Genomic DNA, 12,803 nt, shown 5'->3' with positions numbered 1-12,803 from the left:
ACGTTCATTGGGTTACTGCTGTAAATTCGTGCCTTCTCAGAACCCGTAGGTACAGTTATGTGCGTGAACCCGCTGCATTTGTCCTTAATCTTTACCGGTTCACTGGCAAATGAAATTACTTGTATGACTTCAAAGGAACTATTGTTTATATTTTTATTATTTCCGAACGAAATTATAAATAGAGAGAAAAAAAAAGAAAAATAATAAACTCGAAACAAATTCATATTTCGGTTCCTGTTAATTAATATCAGCCGTCGACTTTTACAATGCAACAATTAGAGTTAACATCGCTTTCTTTTCGCTCTTAATTAACTGCAACAATTAAGATCGCGCGTTAATAACAAACCGTGCGTGTAAATTCGTGTTATTCGCTCAACGAAATCGCATTTAATTGTCGCTTTATAAAAATTTATAGAAACGACGTTTTGTCGTTTCAACATTTTGAAAATTCTGCTGAGATATCGATAATAAATGCTGCATCGTCTATTTCAATGTAAACTTTATTTGTGGGTAGGCAACTATCATTGCAGCTTATTAGTTTCAATTATCTTGTTTTATTTTTTTATTTAAATTATTCTTTAATAAACGTTGTCATATTATTTTTTTCATTTCGTACTTATTTCAACTAAACTGTTTAAATGAAAAATATTTTTTTATTTATTATTTTCATCTCTAGATACATCAAAACATATTTAATTTTCCATGTAAAACACCTATTGTCCTGATTTCAGTTCAGGTGTGGTTTTAGAAGCACGTGGTCGCATTTTTTAGAGACTGTAATGTAAGTGTGCAAACTTCAGTTGTGAAATTCTCAGATAAATTTAATAATTATTGATTAAGCAATTAATAACAATTTTGGAATAATGACGTAGATTGGTTGTCATGCGGTTGTAGATATTTTTAAAATATGCCCCCAATGGAGTTTAATTAATTTAATTGATAAGATAACTGTAATGTCTAGTGATGAATTAAATTCCTATTGATTATTTATATACATAATTAACATTAGTAATAGTTACAGAAATGTCCGATAAGACTTTTTACATTTTTATGATCTTACCTGGAACTTAATTATGACAACCAAACATAACCTATGAAAGACGTCGTTCTAAAAATATTTAAACTGATAAAACCTGATTCATATAATAAAAAATGAAATGTTAAACGACGTGTTAATCCATTGTTCGTTCAGAAATTGTTAAAAATGTTTGTGTCAATTATACGGCAAGTCGGCAGAACTTCTATTATCACCAGGCACCCTTTCAGGTAAAATCTTTGGGAAGATGTTCTTCAAAGATAATTTCAAATTTATTTATTGTTTTAATATAAAGTATTTTTGTAGACAGTCTGTGTAGACTTTTGTGTTAAAGGTCGCACGTTTATGATAAAATTGAAAAGTGTGAGCAAAATTTTAATGATTATATAAAAATTTAGTAAAACAATAATTTGAGGTCATTTCATCTAGTTTCTTATTTTCTTCTCAAAGAAAATGACTATTGTTGCATCAGACTGCAATAAAATGTTTAGTCCTAAAAGTGGAAAAGTTTTTTTGTTACTAACAATAAAGACAATAATAGTATTTCTTGTTGCTAATTTATTTTAATGTTGTTTCTATAGTTAATAAAAAAGATAAATATGCACAAAGTCTGAAAAATATTTATAGACATTTTAAAATAAATAAAATATCTAGTTATTTTTTAGATATATCCAATTCTGATGTAAAAGCATTATTTTGTAATACCTCATATGAAATAACATATTTTCCATAAAATGCTAAATGATGCAATGCGGTAATTTCTGACGTCCCATTATCCCTTATCATGTTTTTAACAATACTAATTACGACATCTCTTCATCTTTCCAACTATATAAGACTAGACTGTCCTACCCAAACCATCAGTACAAGTCTCGCATTCACGTTTCTTATCTTCTGTTGTATATTATCATACATCCAGAATGCGTTGGAGGTATTTTCTCTATTTTTCTACGTTTAAATTTTTATCAGTTCATGAATATTTTCATATTTTTATAGGGCAAATACTCAGATCATCGATGGCAAGAAAATAGCCCAGGACATTCAGAAGGAGCTGCGCAGAGACGTAGACGAGTGGATGTCGAATGGTAAAAGGGCCCCATGTCTCGTCGCAATTTTGGTCGGCAACGACCCCGCCAGTGAAAAATACGTCAAGAACAAAATGCTGGCGGCCCAAAACGTGGGAATTACCAGCCGAACTGAGCGTCTCTCTTCCACCGTAACCGAGTCAGAAATAATTAAGAGGATTGTTGAGTTGAACGAGGATAATTCCGTCGATGGGATTCTGGTGCAATTGCCCGTTCCTGAAGGCGTTTCCGAGAGGAACGTTTGCAATGCCGTTGATCCTAGGAAAGACGTGGACGGGTTTCACGTCTCAAACATTGGGAAGCTGACTTTAAACATGGATACGCTTGTTCCCGCCACTGCTTTAGCAGTCGTCGAGCTAATTAAGAGGTGATGCTAGTTTTTTCACTGTGATCGATTTCTCTAGCTGACTGTAATGTTATTTCAGATCGAACATCGAAACATTCGGTAAAAACGTTGTGATCTGTGGCAGGTCGAAGAACGTGGGTCTTCCGATCGCATTAATGTTGCATTCGGACGAACGCAACGCACTGCCAGGTTTCGAATCCACCGTGACTCTATGCCACAGACATACCCCACCTGAAGAGTTGCACTTTTTCGCCAAACGTGCTGATATTATTATTTCTGCCACAGGCGTGGTTAACTTAATCAAACCTGAGTTTGTTAAACCTGGTGCTTGCGTCATTGACGTAGGAATAACGAGAATCCAAACTCCTGATGGTAAAAACAAGCTAGTTGGAGATGTTGATTTTGATGGGGTCAGTCAAGTGGCTGGTCATATTACTCCAGTTCCTGGCGGGGTTGGGCCTATGACTGTCGCTATGTTAATGCATAACACCGTGAAGGCTGCTAAAGCGCTCGCTCAATAATTATTTGTTATTTATTATGGTTGTTAACAGTATTATCAATTTTTTTGTATTATACCTTGTGAAGGTAACTCATGTGTTTAGTAAATTGACATAAATGGACCAAGTATGTAAATTAATTTGTTTTGTTTGATTTGATTTAACTTCAAACCTAGATATTTAGTAAATTTGAGAAGGTTTTACTTGTAAATGTAAGGAGATTATTATTAAGTTTAAATAAATTTAATAATTATTTGAATTTCGATCTGCCACATATGCCACATAAAATAAACAAATATAATATAGATACTTTTTACTAATAAACAGAAAAATAAATATGGTAATTTACATATGAATTTTTATTAGTATTTGAAAAAAATTGAGTTAAATCGTTGATTATACATAAATAAAAGTAAGTAAAAATAATTACTATTGTTAATAGAAATAAGAGAATTGCATTTAAAAATAGTTTTGATAATCTTCTTGATATTGAATATACTAATATTTTATAAATATAAAGTAAATAAAACAAAAATTGGATTTCATCAATTTATAAAATTGTATAGTATATAAAAATGAAACAATTATGCGAATGTTAAAGTTTTTATTGATAAATTTATTGGTTTTAAACCACTTAATAATTATTTGAATTTCGCTCAATATGATAAAGTTATGTAAGTGATAGGTAAATAAAACACAAAAATAAATATTTCTGTAAATGTAACAAGACAATCTTCTTCTCCTGAATTTCCCCCATAAAGAATATTTCAGTTTGAATGAACCTAAAATTTTATTAATAACTTCGTCTGATAAATATTGACCTACGAACAACACAATTTATTGCATAATTTAAGAGCGTGGCAATGTGTACAGTTATTACAAGATTCTTGCAAATTACAAATGTCAATCGCGTTAACTACTTACACCGCCAGCTGATCATCAACAATACTATAAATCGGTACCGACAGTATTCAAAAATGAGTAAACCCTCAGTGTACGTAACCAGAGAAATTAACAGAGAAGCCCTGGATCTTTTGTCCAAATAGTAAGTTAATAATCATACATTAACATTCTTTATTTCTAACCTGTTAATTCAAACAGCTGTGAAGTAAATTTGTGGACAGGGCCGGGCCCAGTACCCAGAGACACGTTAATAAAAAATGTTAAGGACAAGAACGGCCTCTTTTGTATGCTGACCGACAAAATCGACGCGCAGGTTTTGGATTCAGCCGGTCCAAACTTGAAGGTCGTGGCTACAATGTCAGCAGGATACGATCATTTAGATTTGACCGAATTGAAAAAGCGGCACATCAAGGTAGGCTACACGCCAGACATTTTGTCCAGTGCGACTGCCGAATTAACTGTTGCGTTGTTGCTGGCGACAAGCAGGAGATTATTGGAATCGAGCGAGGAGGCGAGAAACGGTGGTTGGCAAGCTTGGTCGCCGTTTTGGATGTGCGGACCGAGTCTCGAGAATTCCACGGTCGGAATTGTTGGACTGGGAAGAATTGGCTTAGAAGTCGGCAAGCGTTTGCAGCCGTTCGGCGTTAAGAAATTTTTGTATTACAATCGGTCGGAAAAGCCTGGAGCCAAAGCGATCAACGCGGTCAAAGTCTCCTTTGATGAGCTGCTACGGGAGAGCGACTTCGTAATTGTAACATGCGCATTGACGCCTGAAACTAGTAATATGTTCAACGACGAGGCATTTAATAAAATGAAGAGTACTGCGGTTTTTATAAATTCAAGCAGAGGCGGAACTGTGGATCAACCGGCACTTATTAGGGCGTTGGAAAATAAAACGATATGGGCGGCTGGTTTGGATGTAATGACTCCAGAACCTTTACCCTTGGACAGTCCTCTTTTCAAATTGAAAAATTGTGTAATTTTACCACATATTGGAAGCGCATCCATTGATACTAGAAATCAAATGGCGATTTTAACAGTTGAAAATATTTTGAAGGGGTTAAATGGAGAGGAAATGCCTGCAGAACTAAAAGTTTAAGATGTAAAATAAAGTTAATGAAACCAAATTTGAATTTTATTAATAACGAGTACGGTCCTGTATAATAAATTTAGAGTGTAGGTAAAGTGGAATTCTACTTTATCTGTGTATTGAAATTGGTTTGACAGTTGTCAAATCTCATCAAAAATTTGGCAACACATTAAATTTTGTTTTGCATGCAAAACATGTTATTGAAGGTCTCCGCGATCGGCCTCATCTGTAAGTAAATTATAGGTCGAATATATTGAATAATATGTTAAATTATGTAAACTTTCAGTTATTTTAACCGTAATAAATACCGAGGAAGTCAACAATGCATTGCCCGAGCCAGAAACAATCGAAAAACAATCACTGACCGAAAAGTCCAAAAAACCAGAACTGTTCAGCTACATCAGCAATGGCGTTAGTTCATTATTCACCTCGAACACGACCAGCGTAAATATAACAAGCGATTCAAATGATGAAACCAACTCGACACAAAAATACGTCAAATGTCTTCCAAATTTGGGGAGCCAAGAGGTCCAATTAGTAAATGACACGGAGTTGATTAAATTATTGTTGCCAGATCAGAATGTAACTCACAAAGACAAACCTGGAAATTGTATTTTGGTCTTGTTCTATTCTAAACACTGTCCGTTTTCTAGCATGGCTGCCCCCCATTACAATGCCTTGCCCAGAGCATTTCCTGATATTAAAATGGTCGCCATTAATGCCATGATGTACCACCTATTCAACACTCAAAATGGCATTGTTGGTGTTCCTTCTTTGCTCCTGTTCCATAATGGAAGAGCTGCTGCCAAGTATAATGACTCTAAATATTCCTTGGACTTGTTTTCTAAATTCATAACAAGAAGCACTGGTATTCAGGCCATTGCCAAAAAGACTTTTGTATCATCTGCTGATTTTGGGGGACCTGTTTATAGTGTTCCTTCAAAGGAGTCTGATACCTTTTTGGTTTTGTCCTGGATCTTTTTGTATTTATGCGCTGGCTATTACTTTACAATGACGGATACTTGGAGCTGGATTGTTGAAACTGCAAAGAAATATTGGAGGGAATCTGAAGCGCATGCTGAACATGAACAGGACCATGAACATGTGGACTAGATTATAAACTGTGATTTGTTAACTTATTTGTTTAATATTTATCTTTTTGTACTTGATGAGTTTTAATTTTGTTGATTAAAAATCAATAAAATATTTGTAGACTGTACATTTATTTTATTAATAAAATTGTTATTGTAAAAAAGATAATGTACACATATATATTGTGTATTTAATGAAAATAAATGTATTGAATGAAATCTTATGGATGAAAATAATTCTATTTTATTTATTTAAAAATAAAAAATGTTAAACTTATAAATTATTACAAGAAACTATTTTTGATAAAGTGCTAGGCGGGTTGCCTATAAGTAATTGAAGTACACTTAGTTATTGTTATTGTTTTTTTTTTAAATTGAAATGAATCTTTTTCCAAAACCAACTGAATTGGAATTAGTTGATAAATAACATTACAAAATGATTTAATACATGAAAACACATTTTAAATCCTCTCCTAGATAGTTGGTATCAGTGTGTTTAAACGGTGTTTGGTATGACTGAATAAATGTCGATTATATAGGTTATGTCTGTGTTTCCGTTTAAATATTTTCAAACGTTTTCTCAAAACATTACTTAAAATCTGTGTAAAAAATGGTGCGCAGTGGGTAAGTACTTTGTACTAGCACATTAACAAACTAAAAAGTACATAAGAAACCTATAAATTTGGATGGTACATAATGAAAACTGCCATGTTTTAGACGCGATCGAAGCAGGAGCCCTGAACGAAGACGCAAACGGACAAGATCCAGGAGCAAAGACAGAACGAAAGTGAGCAGATATCGCAGGAGCAGATCGAGAGAAAACCGGCGCAGAAGCAGAAGCAGATCGAAGGAACGACGAAGCAGATCCAGGGAACGACGCGAACGACGTTCTCACAGCAGAGAGCGTGATAGACGGTAAGAGGTCTATTGTAGCTAGCTCGAAATATTTTTTTATTTTACATGTTTTAGTGGCGAAAGAAGAGGGGGCACAGGCAAATCAAGGAGGAGAGACAAATCAAGGACCAGATCAAAATCAAATGAGAAAAAAGTGGAGGATGCAGCATTGTCGTTTGATCCCAATAATCTGGATAAAGAGGAGGAACAAAAAAAATTGGAGCTAGAGATGCAAAAGAGGAGAGAGAGAATAGAAAGGTGGCGGGCTGAAAGGAAGAAAAAGGAGCAAGAGGCTACAAAAAAAGAGGCACAAAAAGGAACTCTAGTGCAAAATTTAACTATACCACAAGGGGCTGTTAAAAAGTGGTCTCTAGAGGATGACTCAGAGGATGAGGATAAGGCTGATTCAAAAACTAATCCAGAGCAGGCTTGTCAACCAGAATTGTGTAAGGATGAAAAGGAAGAAGTGAAAGAGGAAGAGGAGAAGGAAGTAAAAGAGGAGGTGAAAGATGAGGAAATGGAGGAAGAAGATGTGGATCCTCTAGATGAATATATGAAAGGAGTGCAAGAGGAGGTGAGAAAAATCAACAAATTTGATTTAAAAAAGTCACAGTCGGACAATAAGAGTTCTCTGGTTATCGTCACGGGCGTAGCCAAATCAAAAGTGACAAAGAATAAGGGTGAACTGATTGAACAGAACCAGGATGGATTGGAGTATTCCTCTGAAGAGGAGCAGGAGGATTTAAAGGATACTGCAGCAAGCATAGCTAATAAACAAAAGAAAGATTTGGCCAAAATTGATCATAATAATATAGTGTACATACCATTCAGAAAGAATTTTTATGTTGAGGTACCGGAAATTGCTAAAATGACGCACGAAGAGGTTGAAGCTTACAAGGAGGAAATGGAAGGAATTAGAGTTAAAGGTAAGATATTTATAATAAAATTATTGTTTAGATTATCATTTCTGTTGTTATTTTTACAGGTAAAGGCTGCCCAAAACCGATAAAAACGTGGGCGCAGTGTGGCGTCTCGACTAAGGAACTCAACATATTGAAACGACTTGGTTTCGATAAACCTACGCCAATCCAGGCCCAGGGCATACCAGCCATTATGTCAGGTAGAGATCTGATTGGTATTGCGAAAACGGGCAGCGGTAAAACGTTGGCGTTTCTGTTACCGATGTTTAGGCACATACTGGACCAACCGCCATTGGATGAGACAGACGGCCCGATCGCCGTCATCATGACGCCGACCAGAGAATTGTGCATGCAAATTGGCAAGGACATCAAAAAGTTCACCAAAAGTTTAGGATTGCATGCTGTATGTGTATACGGCGGCACTGGTATTTCGGAACAGATAGCCGAATTGAAACGAGGTAAGATTGCGTCTTTGAGATATAATTCCACCAAATTTAATTTTCATATTAATTTCAGGAGCGGAAATTATAGTATGTACACCGGGAAGGATGATAGACATGCTGGCCGCGAATAGCGGCAAGGTAACTAATCTACGTCGTGTTAGCTATATAGTTTTGGACGAGGCAGATCGGATGTTCGATATGGGTTTTGAGCCTCAAGTTATGAGGATCATCGACAACGTGCGGCCTGACCGTCAAACAGTCATGTTTAGCGCCACATTTCCTCGTCAAATGGAAGCGTTGGCACGCCGGATACTACAACGGCCTGTCGAAGTGCAGGTCGGTGGTAGATCTGTCGTTTGCAAAGAAGTAGAACAGAACGTCGTGATTTTAGAAGAGGATCAGAAATTTTTGAAGTTACTGGAATTGTTGGGATTGTATCAAGAGCATGGGAGTATCATCGTGTTTGTTGACAAGCAAGAGAACGCCGACATTTTGTTAAAGGAATTAATGAAGGCTGCATATAATTGTATGTCATTGCACGGCGGTATCGATCAATTCGATCGTGATTCCACGATTATTGATTTTAAGAGCGGAAAAGTTAAACTGTTGATCGCCACTTCTGTTGCGGCCAGAGGTTTAGACGTTAAACAACTTATCCTAGTTGTTAACTATGATTGTCCCAACCACTATGAGGATTACGTGCATCGTTGCGGAAGAACTGGACGAGCGGGCAATAAAGGTTTTGCTTACACTTTTATAACGCCTGAACAGGCAAGATACGCAGGGGATATTATTAGAGCGTTTGAATTGGCCACTGTACCCGTTCCTGATGCATTACGTTCCCTGTGGGAAAGTTACAAGCAGAAACAAGAGGCTGAAGGCAAAAAGGTGCGTTTGTTATAATTTTTCTGAAGTTGAAACATTAATCTTTTATTAATCTTAGGTGCATACAGGTGGTGGTTTTAGCGGAAAAGGTTTCAAATTCGACGAGAACGAAGCAGCTGCAGTGAATGAAAGGAAGAAGTTCCAAAAGGCAGCCCTTGGTCTCGCAGATTCTGACGACGAGGATTTGGAGCACGATATCGATCAGCAGATTGAAAGCATGTTTGCAACCAAGCGAACTGTGAAAGAAATCAAAGCACCACTCGGTAAACATCTAACATTTAATTTATTTTAATCCATCCAATCCATTGTAACGTTATCATGTTGTAGGAATTATCAATCCGGCTGCTATGGGTAATAGTAATACGGCTGTTGACAAGTTAGAGCTAGCCAAACGGCTCGCATCCAAGATCAATCTAACTAAAAACTCGTCGTTGGATACGAAGTTCGCTACGCAACAGGCGGCGGAATCTATACTGAAGGGCAGCGGTAGCCAGCCACCGATTACGGCCAAAACGGTGGCCGAACAGCTGGCCGCCAAGCTGAACACAAAGCTCAACTATCAGCCAAAAGATGATGAAGACCGTTTAGACGACGATTCTGAGCAAACGTTCAGGAAATATGAGGAGGAACTGGAGATAAACGATTTTCCCCAGCAGGCTCGCTGGAGAGTTACCTCAAAGGTTTGTAATTTATGGGTTTGTGCGCAACAACTGAAAATTAGACATTTATAATTCATAAAAAGATCACAGTTGTAATTTGATTGCATGATGCAATAATGGAAAAAAAGCAATAAGCCAGTTTTCTAAAGCAAACCCTTAAGAAGTTGCATCATTCGAGTTTTCGGATTGAAAAAACAATCCGCCAATTCTCAGTGTCTCGCCGTGATTTAAACGCGTAACAACCCTTAAAATTACCTTCGTACACTAGTTTAATCCTATTGATTTTATGGTTTGTGTGTTGTGCAACCTTGTTGGATTGCTTCATGTTGTTTGTTGAATATTTGTGTGATCTCGTTTTTTATGTTATGGTGTTTCGTGTGCATATTGTTCAAAAGATGTGCTTTCAAATTTGGATATTTCAGGAGCAACATACAACATCGAAAAAGTAGGATTTTTTCAATTTATTTTTTATTATTTTTTTAATTTTAAGTATAAAATATTGCCTTGATCCAATAAAAATGCTTTAGTTATTTATGGAAAAATTCGTTACACGATAATTATACATGTATAAGATAAAGTATTGTTTTTGTTGTTGTGCGTGAGTTTTATCTTATTGCTAGGCGTTCTTTTCTTTTAATTAACGTTATCAACTCGTCTTACGGCAATTAAAATATTGCGCAAGTTTTTTTAATTTGCGAGCGTTACGTGCGTTCCAGATGTACACGTTAGTCCGGGTCAGGAAAAGATAAACCGGGGAAAGTTTGCGGGCCGCAGGAATTTGGGGTTGTTGCGAAGTTTTGAGGAATTAAATTTTCGTTGCGGCCACTAGAGAGATTACTTTTTGAATATATGTTTACTGTTCCCCAGTTCTCAACTTGGGGTTGCATTTCCGACGGAATGTGTTTTATTATTATTAATTTTCAGTTTGTTGCACACAGGAACAAAATATTCACAAACTCGTTACATTTATTTTGGTGTTAAATATTTTAGGAAGCCCTCGCTCAAATTTCGGAATATTCGGAAGCGGGGATAACAGTGAGAGGTACATATGTTCCTACGGGTAAGGCGCCGCCCGAGGGCGAGAGAAAATTATACTTGGCGATTGAAAGTACGTCGGACATTGCGGTTTCGAAGGCGAAGTCTGAGATTACTCGGCTAATCAAGGAGGAGTTGCTTAAATTGCAGACGGCTGGTCATCATACCTTTAATAAGGCTAGATATAAGGTTGTTTGAATTAGTCTGTTATTCTGATGTATTATTAATTAAATCCCATTAAATAAATCGATTTAAATTTATGATGTGTTTTAATATTATAACATATCCTTAAATGAATAGACATTGAACTTGGACGTATGTTTATCGACAAAAAAATGTTTGGGTTATCGGGGATTATTGTGAAATGATTTTTTTTGCACAATAATTAGCATTAATAATAAAAAATGTTTTGTACTTTTGTTTATTCTTAATCCAATAATTAACTGTTTGCTGGTTAAATAAAGATAATTGTCATATTTGTCTTGGAATATATTCAAACCATTAAGGAATGTTTCCTGTCCATAAATTATGTATATGTCAATCGCATACAATTAATCATACAATTGTTACAACAAACAACGGAACAATTTGGAAAGCTACTAGTACCAATTTAACGTAATAAATTAACAATTATGTTTGTTAATAAAATCCACGGTCCCTTAAATTAGGTTACGTAATTGTTTGAAACATTTTAAATTGAAAATTGAAGGGTAAAATGTTCGACGGTAATTTAAATACCAATTTACCCCCGACAGTTTACCATTATTTCATTATTTAGAGAAACTTTAAAACTCAAACATGGGTGAACTGAATTTGCAACGTAAATATTAGGGGAACATGAGTAATACTCATTTATTTAAAATCAAATGGTTACCAGCCGCTTTCAGATATTTGAAAGTTTAATGCACTTTTATTATATTGTATTATTAAATTAAAATCCACTTCTATGAAATATATTTTCGAATACTCGTATAATTTTCCGTACAGTTTTCAACCTTGCAAAGTAATATAAGATGTTTACCTGTACGAAAACAAACACGAGGGAGAAATTTGCGAATGCCGAGAGTTTGGGTAAACAAGCTTTTGAGTAACTCATAGCCGGTTTGAGATGTTGACAATTTTTTACAGTCCTAACTATCTTGGGTCAACAAACTTATGTTTAGCTTTAGTCTATCTAGTTTAATTAGCGAGATTTATTAATTTTCTTCTGCCTTCAATATTGTTTCTCAATGTCGCCAAAAAACAAAAGATTATTTTATACATTGGATGTTTTAAATTGAAGTGATAATGGTTTTTAAGCATGTATAAATTTTATTTATTTTTTTAGACAAACAAAAGTTTGATGTAATTGTATACTAATTTAAGTATTTATCTAAACTGTGACTAATCAGTACGAATATATTTTTAAAATATTTAATCAGTCAATAAACATAAATGAGTGAAAACAAAATTTAGCAAATAATAGATTCTTTATGAGTAATTCATATCTACTAATGCTGAAATATGAAAAATGTAAAAATTTACGGTAATATTTAGTAAAAATATTTAGAAGTTGTTTAAAAAAAAATTAAAAATAATTAACTAATATAAGATATAACCAAAGTGTAACACTATTCTATTATTGTTAAAATATTCTATAAAATACTCTTACACATATAGGCGCATATAAATCAGTATTTGACTAATAGAACTTTACGTTTCGTAAATGATGGAATAATCAATTTAGTACATCTTTTTTAATTAAACCTTGTTTAAATATAAATGTGTTTGTATGAGATGTCGAACAACTTAAAGTATACGTAGTATTTTGCTTTTATGATCTTTTTTCAAATTTGTGTATTTAGATGCAAGCAGATTACATATTATAATGTATAAAACTAATCTGACCTATCTGTATAAAAGAGATATATTTAATATAA

The 12,803-nt window shown here is 34.8% G+C and overlaps 4 protein-coding genes and 1 long non-coding RNA gene across 7 annotated transcripts; 4 read left to right on the top strand and 1 right to left on the bottom strand.

The window, feature by feature from the left end:
- The first annotated feature begins 647 nt into the window (after positions 1-647).
- Positions 648-3,312, top strand: LOC109603499 (bifunctional methylenetetrahydrofolate dehydrogenase/cyclohydrolase, mitochondrial). Of its 3 annotated transcripts, none has more exons than XM_020020013.2 (3): positions 648-781; positions 2,033-2,488; positions 2,547-3,312. In XM_020020013.2, coding segments are annotated over exons 1-3 (900 nt in total). In that variant the 5' UTR covers positions 648-779; the 3' UTR covers positions 2,989-3,312. The 3 variants fall into 3 exon arrangements, with proteins under 3 accessions (XP_019875572.1, XP_019875559.1, XP_019875566.1); XM_020020000.2 differs by lacking the exon at positions 648-781 and adding an exon at positions 1,072-1,266; XM_020020007.2 differs by lacking the exon at positions 648-781 and adding an exon at positions 1,847-1,967.
- Positions 3,313-3,554: 242 nt separating this feature from the next.
- LOC126264366 (uncharacterized) lies at positions 3,555-3,996 on the bottom strand. The gene is made up of 2 exons (XR_007547095.1): positions 3,889-3,996; positions 3,555-3,746 (listed from the first exon to the last, which is right to left on the bottom strand). It is a non-coding gene; the product is annotated as an uncharacterized LOC126264366 (long non-coding RNA).
- On the top strand, positions 3,732-4,994 carry LOC109603522 (glyoxylate reductase/hydroxypyruvate reductase). The gene is made up of 2 exons (XM_020020025.2): positions 3,732-4,009; positions 4,066-4,994. The coding sequence occupies exons 1-2, from the start codon at positions 3,828-3,830 to the stop codon at positions 4,964-4,966; spliced, it is 1,083 nt and encodes a 360-aa protein (XP_019875584.1). The 5' UTR covers positions 3,732-3,827; the 3' UTR covers positions 4,967-4,994.
- A 40-nt stretch (positions 4,995-5,034) lies between these two features.
- On the top strand, positions 5,035-6,229 carry LOC109603571 (thioredoxin domain-containing protein 15). Its single transcript, XM_020020059.2, has 2 exons — positions 5,035-5,185; positions 5,244-6,229. Exons 1-2 carry the CDS (start codon positions 5,143-5,145, stop codon positions 6,068-6,070), a joined length of 870 nt encoding a protein of 289 aa, XP_019875618.2. The 5' UTR covers positions 5,035-5,142; the 3' UTR covers positions 6,071-6,229.
- Positions 6,230-6,514: 285 nt separating this feature from the next.
- Positions 6,515-11,144, top strand: LOC109604228 (probable ATP-dependent RNA helicase DDX46). The gene is made up of 8 exons (XM_020020759.2): positions 6,515-6,672; positions 6,766-6,963; positions 7,018-7,868; positions 7,928-8,320; positions 8,379-9,193; positions 9,249-9,453; positions 9,518-9,870; positions 10,840-11,144. The coding sequence occupies exons 1-8, from the start codon at positions 6,659-6,661 to the stop codon at positions 11,080-11,082; spliced, it is 3,072 nt and encodes a 1,023-aa protein (XP_019876318.2). The 5' UTR covers positions 6,515-6,658; the 3' UTR covers positions 11,083-11,144.
- Positions 11,145-12,803: the final 1,659 nt, after the last annotated feature.

Source organism: Aethina tumida, chromosome 1 (genome assembly GCF_024364675.1).
Source record: "Aethina tumida isolate Nest 87 chromosome 1, icAetTumi1.1, whole genome shotgun sequence".
In the NCBI taxonomy this organism is placed as follows: Eukaryota; Metazoa; Arthropoda; class Insecta; order Coleoptera; family Nitidulidae; genus Aethina; species Aethina tumida.
The sequence above is the reverse complement of the archived record's forward strand: the minus strand, read 5'-3'. Positions and strand labels throughout refer to the sequence as shown.